The sequence below is a fragment of the Ahaetulla prasina genome, chromosome 1 (genome assembly GCF_028640845.1).
Source record: "Ahaetulla prasina isolate Xishuangbanna chromosome 1, ASM2864084v1, whole genome shotgun sequence".
NCBI lineage: Eukaryota > Metazoa > Chordata > Lepidosauria > Squamata > Colubridae > Ahaetulla > Ahaetulla prasina.
Window position 1 is genome coordinate 322,300,122 of NC_080539.1, and position 22,608 is coordinate 322,322,729.

The 22,608-nt window shown below is 40.8% G+C and overlaps 1 protein-coding gene across 1 annotated transcript; it reads right to left on the reverse strand.

Annotated features, from left to right (window-relative positions):
- Positions 1–244: 244 nt before the first annotated feature.
- On the reverse strand, positions 245–21,728 carry ZDHHC22 (zinc finger DHHC-type palmitoyltransferase 22). The gene is made up of 3 exons (XM_058167625.1): positions 21,156–21,728; positions 3,140–3,436; positions 245–1,037 (listed from the first exon to the last, which is right to left on the reverse strand). Exons 1-2 carry the CDS (start codon positions 21,718–21,720, stop codon positions 3,171–3,173), a joined length of 831 nt encoding a protein of 276 aa, XP_058023608.1. The 5' UTR covers positions 21,721–21,728; the 3' UTR covers positions 245–1,037; positions 3,140–3,170.
- Between the last annotated feature and the right edge of the window lie 880 nt (positions 21,729–22,608).

Genomic DNA, 22,608 nt, shown 5'->3' on the forward strand with positions numbered 1-22,608 from the left:
GTTTCCTCTCAATCAGCTGGGACTTGGGAGGCAGAGAATAGATGGTGGTGGGGCCAGTCAGAATTTTTACTACCGGTTCTCCAAATTACTCAAAATTTCTGCTACCGGTTCTCCAGAACTGGTCAGAACCTGCTGAAACCCACTTCTGATTGAATTTCATTTTGTTAGATACAACATAGAAAGATGACAACATACAAAGCACAAAAAACCCCGAACACTTTATTGTTGTGCAAATGCAGCATATTATTAAGTAGGTAGTTAAATATATTTTCATGCAAGTGCATGTCTTACTAGAAGGCCTTTTTTTTCCCTAAATGTGCTATTATCTATCTAACTTACTAGCTATTTTTTTCTCCTAAGATTTCCTATAATCAAAGCAATTCTTCAGACTGTCACCTTTGTTTACTCTGAATGTATTGGTACCACAAAAAAATACATGTGGATTAAAAATGTCATTAAAAAAAAAGATCTCCAGCATCTACTGCCTCCCCAGAATTTCTCCAGGTACTTCAACAAGACAGTGAGGTTACTTGTGCTGATTAATATTGATTTTGAATAATGGTCGGCTGGTTGGAAAAGAATGGATTGGATCTGAGAATAGTTTGAATCCAGATCCTCTGTGACATAGACTTGAATACTGAGGGTAGGAGTTTTACTCTCATAGAACAGAAATAGAATAGAAATACCTTCTATTTTACTACTTTGGGACATATTTTGGATTTTGCATTCCCTGCACAGAACTCCAGGACCCATACAAGAAGGGCAGTTAAAAAAAGAAACTTAATTCAGAAACAAATCAACCTGTCCATACATATCATTCTCCAAGTATCTGCATTATCCGAGATAAAAAAAAAAGTTTGGTTCCTTCTCATTGGTGTTCTCTCTTGGTGACATGCTCTGTTTTCACCACATGCAGTTTTATCTTTCTGACATCTTTTTCACCAAGTTTTTAAATAGGTTTGTATTTTAAACCTACATCCAATATTTCCTTTATTGTACATTTTGTTATTTGTTCAATCATTCTTGTTTTGTAATACCTAAATATGACACAAAATATTGTGTTAAGTAATAAATGGGAGAGTACATCCGTATTGATATTTTTATGTGTGTGTTTTTCCATAAGAATTATGTTCTCTGCATATGCACAGAGCTCTCTGCACACACAGAGACACACTAAAAAGATATTGGGGGGGGGAGTTCTGATTTTTGAAATAGTGGTGGGCTTTAAGTTTCTGCAAATTTCACGATATAGGGAAGATAGTTTTTCTTTTTTAAAAAAAAACACACAAATCAGGCACTTACCATTAAGGAATCCTAGCATAGAGAACACAAGAGTGTGTAATGAGCTAAAGATCAGCAGGTTGATTGGATTTCTTGTTTAAACCCAAGAACTGGCTTCTCGGAGCTGAAAGATTTGCCTCTGGCCCCTTTCTGCTGGTTAGTGAAGAGTGGAATGGGTGCATCCAAAAAGCCATCACTGGGCTATGAACGGGCCATGAAATAAACCTTAGCTTAAGAGGATAAGCAGAGTAGAAATGAGATAGTGAGGCTGAGTTTGTCCCTAATATGTTCTTATCTCCCAAGCACGGGTCAAAGTCTTCGTCTTATTAATTATGATACACTGACTGATTGTAAAGTTCTACTTTGAGGGCTGCTACTCTCTCCTCAATAATTCAATTGAGTATTTCACTTGACTTCTTCTGTGACAGATGCAGAATGACGGGGGCCTGCTTTCTCTTGCTGATCTCCTGGCTTGCTAGAAGTCAGTGGCAATTTTTCAGAGTTGAAAGCATCAGGAGAGAATCATTCCTTCCCTTTATGTATCCCCATCTATTTTTCCTCTGTATCCCCCACCCCCACCGCCCCAAAGAATACTGCTAGTGATACTTTGAGCTGGATTCATTTCAAGCAGAGTGGTTGAAAAAACAAGCCTCATTCTGTAGAGCAGGAGTGTCAAACTCGTTTTCATTGAGGGCTGCATCAGGGTTGTGTTTGACCTTGGGGGGGGTGTTGGAGGGTGCATGGCCAGCTTGATGTCACTCGTGTCAGGGGCACCTGTGGTGGCCCGAGTGCTCTGCCAGTGAAAACGGGCTCCCAATATCCGTTTTTGGCTGGGACAGCCTCCTGCAACTCTCTTCCAGTGAAAATGGAGCTCGGGAGGGCGGCCCTTCCAAGCTCTGTTTTCGCTGGCAGAGGGTTGTAGGAAGCAGTCCCAGCCAAAAACGGAGATTTGTAGCCTGTTTTCACTGACAGAGGCACCACAGACTGGTCCTTTGTTGTTTCCAGGGTGCTCTTTCCAAGGTGGCCCCGTGGGCCAGATCTAAGCACCCCACGGGCCAGATCTGGCCCGCGGGCCTTGAGTTTGACGCCCCTGCTGTAAGGAAGGGTGGAAATGTATCTCTTCTCCTGGGAGGGCATACAATAAGGCTATTAAATGCCATTCCTGCCTATTGGAGCAGAGGTAGTTAGGGGGACAAATAAGTGCTTTCCATTTCAGAACATAAGCAAATTCTACTTGTTTTCCCAGATCGTGTGTGTGTGTGTGTGTGTGTGTGTGTGTGTGTGTGTGTGTGTGTATTTCCTTCTGCTTTTAAGTGTTTAATCATCTCTATTGCCCAGTGTTTGCAAACAAAAAACAAAAACCCAGCTTCTTTCTTAATTGGAATCATTTTAAGCCACCAAAAGCTTCAGCTAACACATTGGCTTCAGCAACAAATCTCCCAGGAACCTATGCTTGTGCTTACAGCCTGTTCATGACAATACGGGCTACCTTGGAGAAGCTGAAGGGGAAGGATGCTCCTCCTCCTCCTCCTCCTCCTCCCCCAATTAAGCACAAAAGTCAAGGTGGGAGGAAACTCAACCGTAGGGGTGAGGGGGAGGAGAGAAGTGGCTTCTCAAGGGAGGGATTGCTTAAGATCTTTAGCAACTCGGAGATGACTGACATAGCTTCAGTTGTACTAGAGGTGGTCAGTCTCGCTTCTTTTAAATCATAGAATTAGCCCCATGGCCTCAACAGTTGCCTTTCCCCCCCCTCTGATACATTGCAAGGCTACAAGGTGGGGAAAGGACAAGTATATCCAAGAGCTGCATTCTGCTACGGCAAATGTGTGTACATGCACGTGTGTGCGTGTGCGTGCACCTGTGCATGTTGCTAAGTGTTAAGGGAGCTGTCACTTCTCCTTCTGCTGGTGATAGTCACTTCCCACACTGAGCACAGGAATAAGCAGTCCAAGCAGCCATCTCTTCCCAAAGACCTCCTCCAGATTCTTCCTCCAGGGCTGGCCTTTGGCTGCCATCCCCTTCCGTATCTGGTACCGTGTTTGCCCTCGCAAGATTAGCAGCATTTGGTGGCAACAGAAGCCGGCACAGGCAAGTCCAATCCCCAGCCAGAGGTATAGCATGAGGATGACAAACATTTCTGAGCTTAGAAGAGCTCCTGCAAATGCCAACGAGAAAAAGGAAAGACAGAAAGAGATCGGTTATTTTATCAATTCTTTTGCACTGCAGACATTCAGCCAGGAATTGTCAAGTTGATGATGCCTACCTTATATGTATTCGTATTGCATATCAACGTTTTCTAATCTACTCCTCACAAAATGTGTTGGATCACAACTTCCAGTCAGCATTGCTATTAGTCATTCTGAGTGAAGGTGGATGGTAATTTTAATATCCAACACCTTAGTCTTGGGTTTGTTTGTTAGTGGTCAGAGACCAAATGAAAGCATGTGAATGAGAATCAAATAAAAACAAGAATGGAACTGACTTAGAACATAGAAGATAGAATAATAGTTGGAAGGGGCCTTAGAGATCTTCTAGTCCACCGGCCTGCTCGAGCAGGAGACCCTATACCATTTCAGACAAATGGTTGTCCAGTCTCTTCTTAAAAGCCTCCAGTAATGGACCACCCACAACTTCTGAATGCAAGCTATTCCATTGGTTAATTGCTGTCACTGTTAGGAAATTTCTTAGCTCTAGGTTGCTTCTCTCCTTGGTTAGTTTCCAACCATTGTTTTTTGTCCTGCTTTTTGGTGCTTTGGAAAATAGTTTGACACCCACCAATCCTCATCTTTGTAGGAGTTCACAGTCCTAAACCAGTAAATGGAAGAATGGAAAGGCAAATCTATTTGGCTGCCAATTTTACTAAAACAGTGAACATCCCAAAATATTGGATGACTATATGGACAGAGTAGTCATATTGATATTGTCTGAAGTGCTGGATGCATTTAACTGAAAGGAATGAAAGCAGGGGTGAAATGCTACTGGTTCGGACTGGTTCTGCCATCCAGGAAGGGAAAATTTTGACTGGTTTGGAGAACCGGTAAGGAAAATTTTGATTGGTCCCACCCACCTCTCCTCCCCCTCCTCTCACCTCTCCTATATTCTGTTGTTTATTAGCTCAACAGATTCGCACGGCAGAACAATTGCCACTTCAGCTAAGCTAAGAAACAGCAAATGAGTCTTAGTCTCATTTGCCCTCAGCTAGAATAATAAAGGGAAACTTTCTGCGGCTTTTTTCCTCTCCCCCCTGAATGTCTGGGCGTTCAGCCAAGAGCAATTATCACCTCCTTACAAAGTTGCGAAACTGCAAACCACCTTGCCTGAATTGAGAAACCGCCTCAAAAGAAACTGAGCAAAAGCAGTGAGCCTCTTCCAGGGAAGATTTCTCTGTCTTCTATTTTTCTTCCACAGCAGAACAAAAAAGCCTCTTCCTGTGAAGGCTTTTCCAGTTCTTTATTCTGATTTTCTTCTGGAGCAAAAGAAAGCCTTTTCTAGTGAAGCAGTTCCACTGGTTAATTGGTCTCACTGTCTGGAAGTTTCTTCTTAGTTTTAGGTTGCTTCTCTATTTCTTCAGTTTCCATCTATTGCTTCTTGTTTTGCCTTCTGGTGCTTTGGAAAATACATTGCCCACCCCTTTCTTTCTGGCAGCCCCTTAAAAACCTGTTGCCTATCACACTCTTGGGCAAAGCATGTGAGCCATTTCCTCCTTTCAGTGGTCCATGAAAATACATCTATAGTATGTAGATAATAAGGTGAACAACATTTTTGCAGAACTATAGATATGTCGAGGCTGGGTGTGACAAAGAATGGCTGGGAGGGGAGGAGCCAGGCAAGGTACCCTTTGATGTGAGTGACATTGAGTTGGCCACACCCACCCGGTCATATGACCACCAAGCCACGGCCACCAAGCCACACCCCAAGAGCCACTGGGGGAAATTTTTAGATTTCACCCCTGAATGAAAGATAATACAAAATGAACCTTAACCTGAAAATAAGTGTTCTCTGGAAGTTCCTTTGATGACATCAGTAAAGAGTAATTGAGAAAGATCCACCCATTACAGTTGCTACAGGTGTGCTACTTTCCTGTCCAGGCTGACATTCCCTGAGGTAATCTTAAGGGCCACCAGCCAGTGCCAGAACCCTGCTTGAATGAGGTCATCCATTCACGTGCTTTCTATCTATATACACCTACAAGAGAAGGGAGAGATCACTCTCCTCAGTGTTTAAATCGCTTGCTGGCAGATTTGAAATTAGGTGAAGAACTATAGCCGGTTCCCCCCAGTAGATTAAAGGAAAACAGCCAGATCCCCCAGAAAATGCTGGTTTGCGGGGTCAGCCCCACAGTGTCATACATATAATTAACCAACACTATCAAAGTACAGATAGTCCTTGACTTACAACAGTTCATTTAGTGACCATTCAAAGTGTCAACAGAACTGAAAAAAGTAACTTAGGACCAGGGGTGAAATATAAAATATAAAAATATACTACCAGTTCTGTGGGCGTGGCTTGGTGGGGGGTGGGAGCAATGTGACTGGGTGGGCATGGCCAACCTTTTTTTCTTTTAAAAGCATTTTTTCTACAACCTCTTCAGCCGAAGAGGTTGTAAAAAAATGCTTTTAAAAGCCTGTGATGATCAGGCAACTCAGCTGGGATCGCCAGAGGAAAAAAAGCTTTTAAAGGGTTCTGACAATCCCAGCTGAGTTGCCTGATTGCCAGAACCTTTTAAAAGCATTTTTTACAACCTCTTCGGATGAAGTAAAAAATGCTTTTAAAAGGTTCTGACGATCAGGCAACTTAGCTGGGATTGTCAGAGGAGCCTTTTAAAAGCTTTTTTTCCCAACCTCTTCGGCTGAAGAGGTTGTAGAAAAAATGCTTTTAAAGGGTTCTGATGATCCCAGCAGAGCCGTGCGATCTTCAGAGGCTTTTTTTACTTTTAAAAGCATTTTTTTGGCTGAAGAAAAATGCTTTTAAAAGTAAAAAAAACCCACTGATGATTGTGCAGCTCAGTTGGGCATGGAGGGTGGCAGGGATTTTTTCTACCGGTTCTCTGAACCACCTGCCGCCATCGCTAGCGGATCGGGTGATCTGGTCCAAACTGGGAGCATTTCACTCCTGCTTAGGACCATTTTTTCACAGTTACAGCTTTTGCAGCACCTCCATGGTCATGTGATCAAAATTCAGGTGCTTGTCAACTGGCTAGTATTTATCACTGTTGCAGTGTCCCGGGGTCAAGTAATCACCTTGTATGACTTTCTGACAAGCAAAGTCAATGGGGAAGCCAGATTCACTTAACAAGTGTGCTACTTGATTTAACAACTGCAGTGATTCACTTAGCAAATGGGACAAAAAAAGTCGTAAAATGGGACAAAATCACTTAACAAATGTCCCACTTAACAACAGAAATTTTGGGCTCAACTGTGGTCGTAAGATGACTACCTATATATGCCCCAGAGTACTCTGTTCCAGTGGTGAAATTCAATTTTTTTTACTACCAGTTCTGTGGGTGTGGCTTGGTGGGTGTGGTGTGGCTTGGTGGGCATGGCAGGGGAAGGATACTGCAAAATCTCCATTCCCACCCCACTCTGGGGCTAGCCAGAGGTGGTATTTGCCAGTTCTCCAAACTACTCAAAATTTCCACTACTGGTTCTCCAGAACCTGTCAGAACCTGCTGAATAATATCCCTGCTCTGTTCCTCTTTGTGTTGTGTTATCTGTCTTCTTCATATCCTCAATGTTAAGTGCTGAGAGGAAAGATCAGCACTTATTTTTGCCCTCTCCTTCTGGGTCTAATAGAACAGGCAAGCTGTTGGACAATCATAGCAAGGCAGAATTTGCAGGGATATTCAGAGGCACTCAGTCACTGCTGGTTTGCATAGCATAGCTTGACAGTAGCAGACTCAGAAAAAGATGCAGGCTACTGATAGCTAGTTATCCCATTACAGTGAACAGAGTTTAAAATGTATTATATTCATCATCTGCTTCCCAGATAGCTAGGAGGGGAGAAAAATTGTAAAATTAAAGCTGTAATGAGAGGAAGTTTAGGCATCAAGGAGACGTTGAGTTCTAGTCCCATCTTAGGCACAAAACCACCTGGATGACTTTGGGTTAGCCCTACGAAGGAGGCAATGGCAAACCACTTCTGAAAAACCTTGTCAAGAAAACTTTCAGGTAAACTCTGACAACTGGATACAATTGAATAGAAGAAAAACAAGGTTGTAATGATGTAAGCACCCTGCAAGGAAATAACCTATAGAACATAACTCATAAATACATATTTTAACCTCAATGGAGCTAGCTTTAAAATGTATTTGCATAAGATTGTACTATAAATATTTTATTTTCCAGAATTCTCTTGATTACAATTTAATTAGAGTAATTTTCAGCATAACCATTTGATTCAGGTAAATATAATTCATTTTCAATCACAATTAGTGTAAAAAAAAGGAGGGTACTCTTGAATCTTTCATAGTTCTGTCCGCTGAATTTCTCTTTCTGTACAATTATTAAAGGTGTAGAAATCTAATAGAAGATAATATATTTTCCTCGAAAATCCTTGGTACTCTCTGAGCTTGGTTATTTGCTTACATACTGAACTAATACTGTAAGTGCAAGTGATTGTTGTGTTTGCTCTCTGTTTATATACAATAGCTTGCCCTGGCAGTGTAGGTGGGAGTATAGTTTTGTCCTTGGTATTCTTCCTTGATTAGGATATTGTTTTCTGCTTGATTGTTTGCCTGGTATTAATCCCTGCTAATCTTGGTGCTGCCTGGTCTTTTGGTTTCCTTCTTTGCTTTTTTTATTGTCTCTTTTGAATGGTGTGTACATAATCCCTACTCATCTGGGTGTTGGCTGTTGGATAGGATGTGTTTTGGTCTCTTTATTTCCTACTTAGCTTTTTTATGGTCTCTTTTGAATGCTGTGTACATGTGGTTAAACCCAGATAAGCAGGGATTAGCACCTAACAAACAATCAAGCAGAAAACAATATTCTAATCAAGGAAATACCAAGGGAAAAACCACACCCACAGTCACCAGCACTGATAATATTACCTAATCAGATAATGAAATGTTGGCAAATAAACAGCCATGCTCCAAGAACATCTAAGACTTCATACTTAGAATTTTTTTTCTTCACACTTGTCTACCCTAGGGTATCTACCTATGTACAGTATCATATTTTACTGTGGACAGTCCTGTATTTAACTTTGTCTTCTTTTAAAACAACTGACTGATCTAAATCTAAACCTGTATACTGCACGAATCAAGAAGAGGGCCGTGAAAATATTTGCAGATCCCTCGCATCCTGGACATAAACTGTTTCAACTCCTACCCTCAAAACGACGCTATAGAGCACTGCACACCAGAACAACTAGACACAAGAACAGTTTTTTCCCGAAGGCCATCACTCTGCTAAACAAATAATTCCCTCAACACTGTCAGACTATTTACTGAATCTGCACTACTATTAACCGTTTCATAGTTCCCATCACCAATCTCTTTCCACTTATGACTGTATGACTATAACTTGTTGCTGGCAATCCTTATGATTTATATTGATATATTGATCATCAATTGTGTTGTAAATGTTGTACCTTGATGAAGGTATCTTTTCTTTTATGTACACTGAGAGCATATGCACCAAGACAAATTCCTTGTGTGTCCAATCACACTTGGCCAATAAAAAAAATTCTATAAATGGGCATTTTAAAAAAAGAATCACAAGAAAGAGAATCAGGAATCCTGAAATTTTTTTAATATTTTTTTTTTTTGAGGTTAGCAGCTGGACAGCAGATTCAGCAAAGAGAGATTCTTTGATCACAGTTTAATATTGATACATATTTAGTTTGTCTTATAGTAATGATTTCTACTTTTCCATATATAATAAAATTCACAACATGAAAACGTTCTGTAGTCTTAATGTCCTGACTTTTTAACGTAATAGGTTTCTTTCTTTTTTTTGCATACCTTTCTTTCCTCTTTCTCTAAAGGATCATTTGACTGGGTAAATAAAGGGGAGAATACCAGATTTACAGATTTTCTACACAAACCCTGTAATCTCTAGAAAGAATTAAATAGAAACGTGTGGCATATGACTTGTTGCAAGTAGCATTATCGCCTTTGAAGCAATCAGGAGATTTTCAATGTTGCTGCATTTAATTCCTCATTTTGGGACTCAGCTAGGTTGCCAGAAATGCTAAGCTTTGACAGTTTGAGGTTGAGATATTAATTCTGCTGTAGAGACATGTGACATGGAAAGCACAAACAGTTGGGGCTGGAGACATTTTGCACATTAACACTGAATTATATGTATGGAGCAATAAAGATACTGTAGGAAGATAGCACCCACCCACCCTCCTAAAAGAATGAAATATTTTAGAAAATATTAAAAAGGCAGAATATATTTCCCTGGATGAGAAATGGAGCAACATGTTTTAAGGACAAAGCAGCTCCCTGCAGCTTCCTGCCTCCTCCCACCTTTGTCAATGGGCCAAAGGCAGAAACTCATTCTCTCCACCTTTGTCAATGGGACCATCATCTGCAACACAATAGGACCATTTAGCAACAGAAACTCACCACATGGCACCTTGGAAAATTACATCAGCCAGCAAGGCTAGCTAAGACCCCCACCCCCTGGGAGTCTGACAACCAATTAGGATACTCTTCCTGTGCCCCAGGAAGTTCAAAGCTCAGAGAAAGCATAAAGCTAGGGCGCACTCAGCATCTCAGCCCTTTTTCTGTTCAGAAACTCAAGCCATGTGAACCTGATCACCATTAAACCATCTTTCCAAGCAGTCTCCATGTTTCCAGTGTCTTTTTCTCCACTTGGAACTGAACCCAGATGGACATTTCTTCCAACAATACAATGGAAATGGACCTTTTCTGCTTGCTTTTGTCATGAAAACCTCTGCCTCAGCATCCTTTCTATGGTCTTCAAATAGTTTCATTTCTAATCATTACTACCACTATTACTGTTGTGGCCCACCGGCGGCCAGTGGAGCTGGCAGCAGAGTCGGACAGTGAGGAGGTTGGGGAGGAACTTGGGCCAGTGCTGGGGGCTGGGGAAAGCTCAGACGAGGGCTCTGCGTCAGAGGCAGAGGGGGAGTTAGACAGCAGCGAGGCAGAGGAATAGGTGGTGCCCATTCCCAATGTGTGCATGCACAGAGCTTCTAGAAGACAAGAACAATTAAGAAAGCAGGATAGACTCCGGAGTAAGGCCACACCTTGAAGATGATTGGTCCCTCCCACAGGACATAAAAGAGGAGCGAACTGGATGTGGCCTTTTGCAGGAAGCAATTAGTTCATCTCATTTCAAGATTGGAAAGTTCTGTTCATGACTCTAATAGACTTGGTGCCAAGTTTGGCCTTGCTCTGCATTTGGAAATTTGTTCTCTGGCAGCGTTCCAAATGAGATAAGGTGGGGGTTGATAAACATTCCTCTGAAAGACTGTTTGCCAAAGCCTTGTTGACTGTGAATGAACGGAATTCACAGTCCTGATGATAAAAGAGGTTTTACTGGGATTATGACTTTGTTTCATTCTTTCTAAGGAAGCCTAGGTCAGAACAATTACAGCCATTCCAATTCTATCATATGCTGGTGCCCTGTAGCTTCTTGTTGTTGTACCTTATTTACTACATATATGCTCTTTTTCTCCCTTCCATAGTGAATTAGCTTTTCTTTCAGGTTTCAAGTCTCCTGGAGAACTGTCCTGAGGACTATTCTCCTGCACAGAGATTTAAAAGGGAAACTTCAAAGTGAAAAGTTTTAATTAAGAAGTTTAATCCATTCCGTCCAGATTTGAACAGTGATCAAAGTTTCTTTTACCACTATACCTCTTCATTAATTTAGCGGTGTTTGGAGTGCTGTTTTGTGAATGGTCATTTATTTTATCTAAATGGTAACTGATTGTACTTTATATTTTGCAGTCATTTAAATCCTCTTCCCCTTGCCATGAGTTTCTCCAAACTATACTCCCAAAATCTTTTCACAAAATCAGGCTTCTGCCATGTGATAAAGTCATTAAAGATTACCTAATCTGTTTATAGCTCGAATGGTCTTTTTTCTTTCTTTGATTTTTGCTGTCCTGAACGAACGCTGCTGATAAGGAAACACGTTGTGGTTGGGTTCTAACAGAACAGACATAATCAGAATGTCTCTTTTCCCAACCTCATCAGGTCCTGAATATATTTGCTTTGATCAAGGAACATATGCATCTTTCTGAAAGGCATGTAGGCAACAGATCTGATACTTCTATTACAGTAAAAAGGGCAAGCACTATACGACAGGAAATCTCTTTGCACATGGAAGCTTCCATATCAGTTTAAAACAAAGACTGGGTTCAAATCTGTGCAACCAGAATAGCTATTTGACTAGAATAATATGTAAAAAAAAATTAACATACAGGTCGTTCTTGCTTAAGGGCAGTGGTGAAATCAATTTTTTTTTACTACCGGTTCTGTGGGCACGGCTTGGTGGGCATGGTGTGGCTTGATGGGCTTGGCTTGGCGGGTGTGGCAGGTGAAGGATACTGCAAAATCTCCATTCCCTCCCCACTCTGGGGCCAACCAGAGGTGATATTTGCCAGTTCTCTGAACTGCTCAAAATTTCCGCTACTGGTTCTCCAGAACCTATCAGAACCTGCTGGATTTCACCCCTGCTTAATGGCCATTCACTCAGCAACTATTTGAATGATGAAGTTATGGCAACACTGAACAAATGGTAACTATGGCCAGTCCTCCAAGTTACAGTAGCTACAAAATGCCTATGGTCACATGATCAAAAATTGGGCACTTGGCAACTGGCCTGCCTTAAAGTGCACAGAGTACACTTTAACTCCTCCCACTCACTCAATATCTGTCCCTCCATACCTGCCCTTTTGGCTGCCTGGTACGCCACTATTGTTGCCTATCCCTACCACCCAGTTGGCCTGTACCATCTTCTTCCTAACTCTGGCCCAGGATTCAGGAATTGGGTGAGGGTGTGGCTCCAAGATGCACATGGTGAGCATGGCAGGGCAGCGGAGCCTCATCTGCTGAAGGGAGGTCAACAGGTCCAACTATGGAGGAGATAGCAGGATGGAGCTGTCAGAGGAGGCAAGGAAGTGGTATGGACAGCAGCTCCCGAGGCAAAGGCAGCAGCTGCCATTTCAAACAGAGAGCCGCTGCCTACACTACCACACTGTTTCCTCTCCAGCTGGGCCCAGAGAACATCCTTCAGCAAACTAGACTGTCACTCTGCCATAGTCACTGCATGCCTGGATCTTCTGGGGCTTTGTCCTTGATATTTAATGGGTCTTTTTTTAATTTTGATAGCATCTGGGGCTATATTATTTAGTTAGTTTATATCCTACTGATCTTCCAAGATCCCACGGAACCAAGTATATTTTTTCTGTTTAATTTCCACAATAATCCACAAGACAGGATGTGCAGAGGAATAGTAATTGAGATATAGCCGTCCAGTGTAATTCCATGGCTTAATGGGCATTTGAGCCTGTGTTTTTTCTGTCCTACTTCAAACCTCAACCTCTACCCTCCTGTGACTATCACTTGTTCATTTAATAAAGAAATTCGCTCAGCCAATAAAGACCTAAAAATTAACAAAAGTGATCTGAAACTTGGGCTCTTAAAAATACAAGGTACACCCTCTCTTGAATAGATGTTCACTGGAATGAAGCTTGATGACGTTATTCTTGCTAACTTATGAATATCAAAGCCCCAAATTCTTTCATTCTGGCAAGTACACCATTTACAAAGAAAGACTGTGTATCTTTGATTAAGTAGGATTTTAATTTGATATTTTTGCCCTTGATTATATGACTCCAGTAAAAATCTCATTTAAGAAAACTGGATGTACAGGGATCAATGGAATGAAGTGAGTTATTCACAAAGCTCACACTGACTAAAGATAATAAACTGTCACTTAAAAGTAAAGGTAAAAGTTTCCTCTATCCAGTCTTGTCCGACTCTAGGAGACAATGTTCATCTCTGTTTCTTAACCTAGGGAGCCAGCATTGTCTGAAGACAGTTCTGTGGTCATGTGGCCAGCATGACTATATGCCAAGGTGCACAGAACGCTGTTACCTTCCCACCAAAGTGGTACCTATTAATTTGTATTTGCATGCTTTTGAACTGATAGGTGGGCAGGAGCTGGAGCAAGTAACAGAAGCTCATCCCATCGCACAGCACTTGGATCTCTAACCTGAACTATCAACTTTCTAGCTGACAAATTCAGCATCTTTAACTGCTGAGTCCTTACCCACCCACCCTTTTATCACTTTCCTTTCTATTAATCTTCCTGGTTATAGAAGAGCAGCATGTATTCATCCATCAACCTGGGGTAAATGGCATTCCGTGCCACCTACTGACAGTGATTAAATTCAAATGTTTTTACTACCGGTTCTGTGGCGTGGCTTGGTGGGTGTGGCATGGCTTGGTGGGCGTGGCTTGGTGGGCATGGTAGAGGAAGGATACTGCAAAATCTCTATTTCCACCCCACTCCAAGGGAAAGGATACTGAAAAATCTTCATTCCCTCCAGAGGTGGATTTCAGCAGGTTCTGACCAGTTCTGGAGAACTGGTAGCGGAAATTTTGAGTAGTGCAGAGAATCGGTAGTAAAAATTCTGACTGGCCCCGCTCCCACCTATTCTCTGCTTCCTGAGTCCCAGCTGATCAGGAGGGAATGGAGATTTTACAGTATCCTTCCCCTGCCACACCCACCAAGCCACACCCACCAAGCCATGCCACGCCCATCAAGCCACGCCCACAGAATCAGTAGTTAAAAAAAATTGAAACCCACCACTGATTCCCTCCCCACTCTGGGGCCAGCCATAGATAGTATTTGCTGGTTCTCCGAACTACTCAAAAATTTCAACTACCAGTTCTCCAGAACCTGTCAGACCTTGCTGGATTTCACCCCTGCCTGCTGTATATGAAGAATATCATGGTAGGGCAGAGAGCAATCGTGTCCCAAACAGCAGTGGGAAAAGCAACATCAAGGAGCTTATTTTGCCTACCAAGTCAAATAAATACTCAGCTCTGCCTCCTATTGACAGTTTTCCTGAGTCCAGAGGGTAGCACACTTTGGCCACTCAAACAAAGCATGACCAGTATTGATCACAATAGCTGCCAGATCATTACTCTGCTGTCCCCCACCCCAAGAAGATCTCATTCTCTTCTTCCCTTTGTCCCACTTCCCTTTTGTATCTTTTCTTTTAAACCCTAAAGCTAAGCTCAGCATACCCCTTCTTTCTCGTTAATATCAACCCCTCCAAGAAACAAGTTTTCTGAAAATCTTGATAATATACAGCAAGCAAATCAAAAGGCAATTCCAGGTGTTTTTCCTTACTTGTGATACCTTATATGGATTAGATAAGAATGCAATATTTAAGAATGTAAGCCAGGGTGAAATTTAGAGAAATTTAATTATAGCTGCCTTGAATTCCTAAAGGAACAACTGGATATGAATCTAATAAATAAATTATTAAATCACCATGGAGTAGGATCCCCGATGACTTTCTCTATTAAATGGCACCATGGTGATATAAAAATAGGGGGACCTGACAGGCAAGTCTGTTAGACTTTGATTTCCACATTTGCCAGGCTGAAATAAATAGAAAATTATCATTACTTGGACTTTTACCTTTAAACATATTTTAGTTTAAATTTATATGCTTTAAGCATCCTTAAGATAACAACCCTGACTGCTCTTTAGAAGGCCAGATCCTGAAAATGAATTGCAAATACTTTGGCCACCTAATGAGAAGGAAGGACTCAGTGGAGAAGAGCCTAATGCTGGGAAAGATTGAGGGCAAAAGAAGAAAGGGGACAGCAGAGAATGAGGTGGCTGGATGGAGTCACTGAAGCAGTCGGCATGAGCTTAAATGGACTGCAGGGGATATAAGAGGACAGGAAGGCCTGGAGGAACATTTCCATGGGGTCATGATGGGTCGGACATAACTTTGCAACTAACAAGAAGAAGAAGAAGATAACGGATTTTTGTTCTACTCTGTAGAGTTTCATGCAATGTTAAAGGTTTCCTATATTCCTTATGAAACTTATAATGATCAAGTAGAATACCTACAATTCCTTCAGAGGCTTCTAAAAGGTCCTTTGTAATATTATCATCTCAACCAAAGAAGAGATTGTCAAGAGAATGTCAGTAAGAAAGGTCAGACTCTGGCTAATTTAAATTCCTATCTATAAAGGTTGAACCATAAGCAGTCTCATTTTCCTCTATGGGCAGAAAGCACTCTAGAAATGGATGCGTATATTACCTTTTTACTTGTCTATGGAGATTCTCATTCCCATCCACGTCATGGTTGTCGAAGGTGCTTTTTCAAGAGGCAACCGAACTTTCTGGTTTTTCTTTGTTTCGCATTTCATCCAAGAAGCTTCTTCAGCTTTTTCTTCAGAGCTGAAGAAGTTTATTGGATGAAAAGCAAAACATCTTCAAAGAAAAACCAGAAAGTCCAGTTGCCTCTTGAAAAAAGCACCTTTGGGACTACCTTTTTACTTATATCATTTTGGGTACAAGTGGCAACCGGTGGCATTTCAATCGCCATGATCTATCTATGAAGATATTTCTTCAACATTATATCACCAATTTCTATTATTTGTCAGATTGATCTCAAAGGAACAGAAAGAGAAGAGTTACGGTGGCTGAGATCAAATTAAACCGTTTCCCGTTTTCCATCTTGTTCTGATGCATCGGATTATAGCCCAGCACAGGGGTCTCCAACCTTGGCAACTTTAAGACTTATGGACTTCAAATCCCAGAATTCCTCAGCCAGCTGGCTGAGGAATTCTGGGAGTTGCAGTCCAAAAGTCATAAAGTTGCCAAGGTTGGAGACCCCTGGTCCAGCATATACACAGAGGAGACCCTGCACACAGCAAAAATAATGACACTTGACATGAAGATCTTGACCTGCTGTTTGTGCTCTATGTTTATATCCTGGGATAAAATGTCTCTGAACATTAAGTGTCTATTTAGCAAGGATTTCTAACAGTCATTGATGGAATTAGGTAAGAATGAATTTACCTATTTCCACTAGTGTGGAAAAGCACATCCTTCAGTCCTTCTACTGATGCTCATCAAGTTTCATCAAGCCCTTTCGTTCCAGTGTCCCTCATGGGGGACAGGAGAGTCACACTTTTCATGGTAGCAAATAGCTTTCATTAACTGTGACAGCTGTAACGGTGGCAGCTGGCGCCTTCAAAATACTTCTATAAACAGGACATTAATTTAACATTTTTTAAAAAAAAATACAGTCTTGTCAGATTGCATCATGAACAGTTAAGAAAAAAATAGACCAGTCTTTTTTTAAAAAGCGAAGAATAGTCGTGTATAATTAGTCTCCTGGAAGATGAATTTGCAGTAGCACATAAGGAATTTGAAGAAACATATTAATTGGCTTCCTGTGCTATCCACTTTCATGTTCAGGTTCTGTTGGAGGATGTGCAGGCATAAATTCTCCCCAAAAGCTGCAATCTTCATATGGGGTCATGATTTCTAATCTTCAGCAGCGGGGAAGTCATTTGCTTTGCTACCTCCTCCAAGTCCAGTATAAATCTTCTCTACTCCGTTTACTGAAAAATACATGCCGCTATTTAATCTTGTTGAAGTAAGCAAATAAACAGATTAATTTTTAAACTGATGACTCATTCTGAGTAAAGTTTATAAAAGCTTGGATATGGCATGGTCTGCACAGCTTTCCTACACTTTAATACCTGAATTTAATTTTCTTCCAGATGGATACGGGGCGATTTCATAATGATCATAGCAAGTGTGGCTAACAATGGTGTTAGAAATGCCAACTCATGATGATGTCTTTGTATTCCATTCTAGCTTTGAAATCCATTCTTGGTTACCTAATCTCTAACTCAGATTTCCTCAGTTTTATGCCCTGCAGTTTAGCTGGACTTCAACTCCTACTACTGCAATCTGCAAACATGGAAATTGTACTTTAGCACATAAGAGGTGTAGGCATTCAGTTGGAAAAAGCTGCTGAAATTTTTCTAATTTTAATTTTCACTTATTATTTCAGCTTATTATACAATAAATGCATAAACATAAGAGAGGACTATTATTTTTTTCATTGGATCTAGCTAGTAGAGAGCAGCTTCTCAAGATGTTGCTATTCCTACTATGAAAAAGATCCATGTTACTGTTCCTGGGATTTGTCTTTGTAGGGAGAAAATCTTGAAAAGTGTGGGCTCTTTTCACAGATTCAAGCATTTTCAAGACATTTTTCTGATCATGTCAAGCTTGGAGTTAAGACTTGTGAAAAGTACCTTGGAATGTACTGACAAGGCAGCAATTTATATGGAATTGTTGTGGCTGAAGGTGAACAACATGAAGTCACATGCTAGATTGGATAGTGAAGTGGAATCTCAGTTAGTAAGGTGGATGGCCAGATTAATAAACTATTAACATATTCTGTTAATAATAATAATAATTCTGCAACAACAGATGGAGATGCTGTTTGCCCAGAAACCATATCATTCTCATTTGGTTCTGTTATAACTTGGTTGGGTTATCACTCCCTGAAAAAGCAGGTTCATGGTTTCTGGGTCTTTCTAAACTCTTAGCTACTGCTAAATAGGCAACTGAAGACCATGGTTAGGATGGTCTGCATCAGTTGTACCCCAACCAAAAGCAGGAGGCATGGATAGCAATTACTCATGTCCTTATCAACTCTTGGTTAGATTATAGCTATCTAGAATTATCAATCGGTTAAGAATGCAACAGCCTATTCTCTGGTGTCTGAGAGTCACTAGAATGATATGAAACCAATGTTGTGGGTGCTACAATTGCTAATAGACTTCCAAGGGTAGATTGAAATGTTGGTTTTCTTTGATAAAGAACTATATTCAGGATTGCATGAGTCAGTCAGGGTCAACCATCTAGTGAGTGTTTGCTTCCCTTCTAGAGATATTAGATATCAGGAAAAAGAACTAGAAATATTTTTCTGTATGTGCTCAATCACTTTGGGATTGCTGTTCCATGAAATGTGAATGGCACCTTCTCTGCCTTTTGAAAGGTACTCAAAACATAATTGTTTCAATCAACATTCAGTCTGTGAGAGTTAGAGCAATTGTATTTTATTACAACTGAAGATAAAATTACATGCTTTTCAGATTTTTATAAGTATATAAACAGCCAAGAGCCCAATTGGAATTAATGCTATACAAACATGGTAATAAATGATGACACAATTACATATATTTCTGCATCAGAATAATTCACGTCTCAAATATCTTAGAGAAGGTGCTGGGAAAGAAAGAAGAAACTTTCTAGTGACAGCGTAATTTGGTTCTCTTTCCTGTCAAGGCTCTTCCTGTCATTAGATTCTGGGGAAGCTACATCATTATTTTAATTAAAGCAGATCCTATAATCTTGCAAGTGTCAGAAAGCACACTGAAGCCCATAATATGACTAATGCAAGCAGAGGCAGTGATAGTGCTCTACCGTTCTACCCTCAAGAGAGGTCTGATGAAGAATGGAGAATCGCAAGCACTGTATCAGGCAATTACAGTAAAGAAAGATCTCAGAGTAGCCACATGCCCCATTTTGGTAGAAGACATTCCTATTTGAAATAATGTATTTGAAAAGATGTCCAGACCAGCTCCAGTTTATAAACTCTTAAAGGGAGAACCAGAGGTCTTGCAGTTGTCCATTAACATTGAGCCCTGGCAGTAGATTGAGCATGCACACAAGCCATCTGGCCATTATGATAAGATGTATTTATAATAGTCATAATTTCTAAATTTGCAGGAATACATAACTTGCCTAATTTTTAAGCAAAATGTATGATTACTTTGCCTTAAAAATGTAATGGATCATATCATAGTACATCTTCTGTTTCTTTTTTCTTCCACTATGTAAGAGTGAGTAGAGGGAAAATATCAGGAAAACTTGACAAAATGTTAATTTAAGAAACTGATCCACCTTCCTATTTTTTTTAAGCTTTCTGATCTTCTTTGAGGAATTAACCATAATGCATTCTAGAGTTTACAGAACGGCATGAGTTGGCATGCTTATCAATGTTACATGGGATAGTATAAGGTTCCTATTTTGAACATGGGGTTAGACTAGAAGACCACTGAGGTTCCTTCTCAGATCATATGATTGAAATGTATCATAGTATCTAACAACCAGACTGGGACCATTCACTCATGATAAAACAATAGAGAATCCTCATGAACACAGTCTAGGTCGATCAACCAATGGATATCATTTAGAATCGTGTTATTTCCTGCCATTCTTTATAAGCCTTTCCATTTTCCATCCCTCCGTAAGGTTTAGTAAAATATAGAAAGATTTATACAGACAACAAGTCTGTCAAAAGAGAAAATATTTTTTTTACCCAGTTATTTTCAGAACTGAACCATAATATATTGTGCAAAGTATCCCTTATTCTTCATTATTTTCTGTGCTTTGATTCTTGGAATTTTTTATTAAGAGCCATGGTTGGAGGAAATTTAGAACAAAATCTGGTACTGGCGATGAAATTCAAAATCAAAATTTCCTTCATGTTAAAATAGCTGAACACTCTAATTGATATATACGTGCTATGCACATCAATTCTGTGCATATTTATTCAGAAGTTTCACTCTCAAAAAGATTTAATCCTAACTAATTTATCAAGAAGAGGAACTAAATAATGCCATTCTAGATGTACCTCCTCAGAAATAAGTCTTACCAAGTAATTTAGTTAATGGGTTTTAAAGGGCTTGCGCAGGTTTATGCTTTTTATTCTTCATTTTTAATACATTTAATTCTGATCATGTGTTAATGGGTATGTATGAACAGGATATTGCTAGACATTTTGTTATTTGAGGTAATACAATTGCCAGTTTTGGAAGGCAATTTTCTTTTTGCCCTGACAACAATACAATTAGTCTTCACAACTCCTCAAGTACATATTTTCCAACTTGTATTGGTATCTGAAGTTAGAAAAACACATCTTATTCCTTTGAAATAAAAATGTAATAATAAAATAAAAATGTGTTGCCACAAAGTGGCAGCTGCATGTTGCCTACTTGTACAATAATTCTCTCAATCACACTCTGAGGAACAAGTTCTCCTTAAAAGCTATTACATTGTTAATACTATTGTCAACATTTGAGTGCCATGTGGCCATCTTTCACCACCTTTCAAAGCTTTCACATGAACAATTGAATGAGTACTCACGCATTAACTTCAAGGAATTTGATGAAATCTAGGAATTTTTAGTGTTAGCTAAACTTCGTTACAAGGTAGTATTATCAAAAGCATAAGAAGATCTCTGAGGGATCAAGCCAACCTCATCCCATCCAGCATTCTGTTGCCATACAGGACAACCAGTGTCTATGGGAAACTCACAGCAGAACATGAGTACAATATCACCTCCTACTCATATTCCCAACCAACTGGTATCAGGAGTTTACTCCTCTGAAACTGAAGGTAGCAAATAGCAATCAGCTGTATCAACCACCAGGAGAAGCTACTAATATTTTTATTCTTCATGAATGTGTCCTTCCCTTTTTAGCCATCCAAAGTGCTGACCATTGCTATAGTTTCTTACTGCAACCATAATCAAATCTGAATTATGTCTTCTTTTCTCCATCCTGCATCTCCTGCCTATTCAGCTTGATTATATGACTCTGAGTGTCATCACTGCAAGAGAGATTGGTGGGAGAGAAAAAAAACCAATGTTGTCCTATTCCCTTATCATCCCAATGTGAACATTGCAGATGTGCTCCCTCTTTTTTTAAAATCCTAAATTTAATAAACAAAGGAACCATGACAATTTTCCATACAGTATATTGTAAAAAAACAACAACAAACCAACAACAACTCACAAAGGAACTGTTGCAAGAGGAGAAAGATGATACTCACCTGAGAAGAACTGGCTAATGGAGTGAGGCAGAAGAGTTAGGAAAGCCAGTGGGCTGGCAAAGGAAGTTGAGAGTGCAGCAGAAATATAAGCCACCCCAGCCACCATGGAATCAAGGCAAGCCAAGGAGGTATACAGACAGAACATGATGAAGTTCCGCATATTACTATTCCCAATGCAGTTCCCTGTGAAGAAACAGTGGTGGTCATGCCTCTGGGTGGTTCGGGCACACAGTCTACAGAAGTGAGTGCCAGGCAGGGCTGAAGCAGGGGACCTGTTTCCATCTGGCCACTCAGCCACCCCTTTGGCTCCTCCAGCCAAATCTGGGCCCTTCCCCAGGTCCTCCTCGGGGGAGTTCTGTATTACCAGGATGTAGTTGCCCAAAGCATTAGCTGAGAGGTACAGAAAGAGAGCCCCATGCAGCAGAGCAGAGGAGAAAAGTGGGGTGGTGGAAGGGTCTTTGAGCATGCTTGGAATGAAGAGGAAGAGCTGGAGGACGAAGGTCACTAAGGAGATACAGAGGAAGTAGGCTGGAGCGACCACATTGAGAAACCTGAGCACTAGCATTGTGGATTACATTCCTGCAGGGGAGAGCAAGAAGAGAACATGCATTACCACCAGCAACCTCAACCCTCCACTTGCTCTTTCCCAGTCATGTCAGGTTCCACACCTCCTTTGCCAGTTCACTGTTGGGAAGGCAACCCCCTCGCAAAGCCCCTTATCCTCCTTCCCTTCTGCTTGGAGGCAATCCCCCCTCCTCCTTGTCCTCTTCACTCCCTGCTCAGCCCAGGGTAGAAAAAGATTCTTTCCAAGGAAAGAAGATCTCTCTGCTGTACTTCAGAGGTGCCACTGGAGCCTCAGATATGATTCCAGAGTTTGATGGGAAAGACTGGCTCTTCCTCTGTCCCTTCCTATTTTCCTGGCAGCCCCTAGACTTCCTGGCTTGAGTTCTCTCCACAATTGCCTGGAAGTGTATTCCATTGACTAGTGAGCTTACTTTAAGTAGAGACAAGGGGGGGGGGATTCATTTCAAAGTCTGCTGTTCCAAAGTCCCTCTTCTGTGCAGGATGTCCTTCTTACGATTACTAACGATTGTGCAATATTATTGAATAATAGTGGGGAACTGAGGACTATTCTAATCTGCTGCAATAGAGATCATGAACAATGCTCTAGTTTAGCATTGAAAGCCACAAATCTTCTCAGCTGCTGTCTGGACATACACATAATTAGGAAATGCTGCAAGCAGCTACTGAAGTGCTGCCCAGCCTCCAGCAGTGCATGGGGAAGGAACTCCACCACACAGCCACAAGCTTTTGCTTTCTTCTTTCTTTCTTTCTGTCTGGCTGGTGTGCCTGTGCAGTCAGTTCACATTATAAAATGAAGCTACCAAACATTCACTTCCAGACACCCAAACATGGATGCTTTTCTATGACTACTTCTCACCTCCTCCCCACC

What these genes read in the sequence shown, in the direction of transcription:
- ZDHHC22 (XM_058167625.1), bottom strand. Translation starts at nt 21,720, where the DNA reads ATGCTAGTGCTCAGGTTTCTCAATGTGGTCGCTCCAGCCTACTTCCTC. An exon ending in CATTAGCCAGTTCTTCTCAG is followed by an intron (nt 3,437 to 21,155) that starts GTGAGTATCATC and finishes TGGCATTTGCAG; the next exon opens with GAGCTCTTCTAAGCTCAGAA.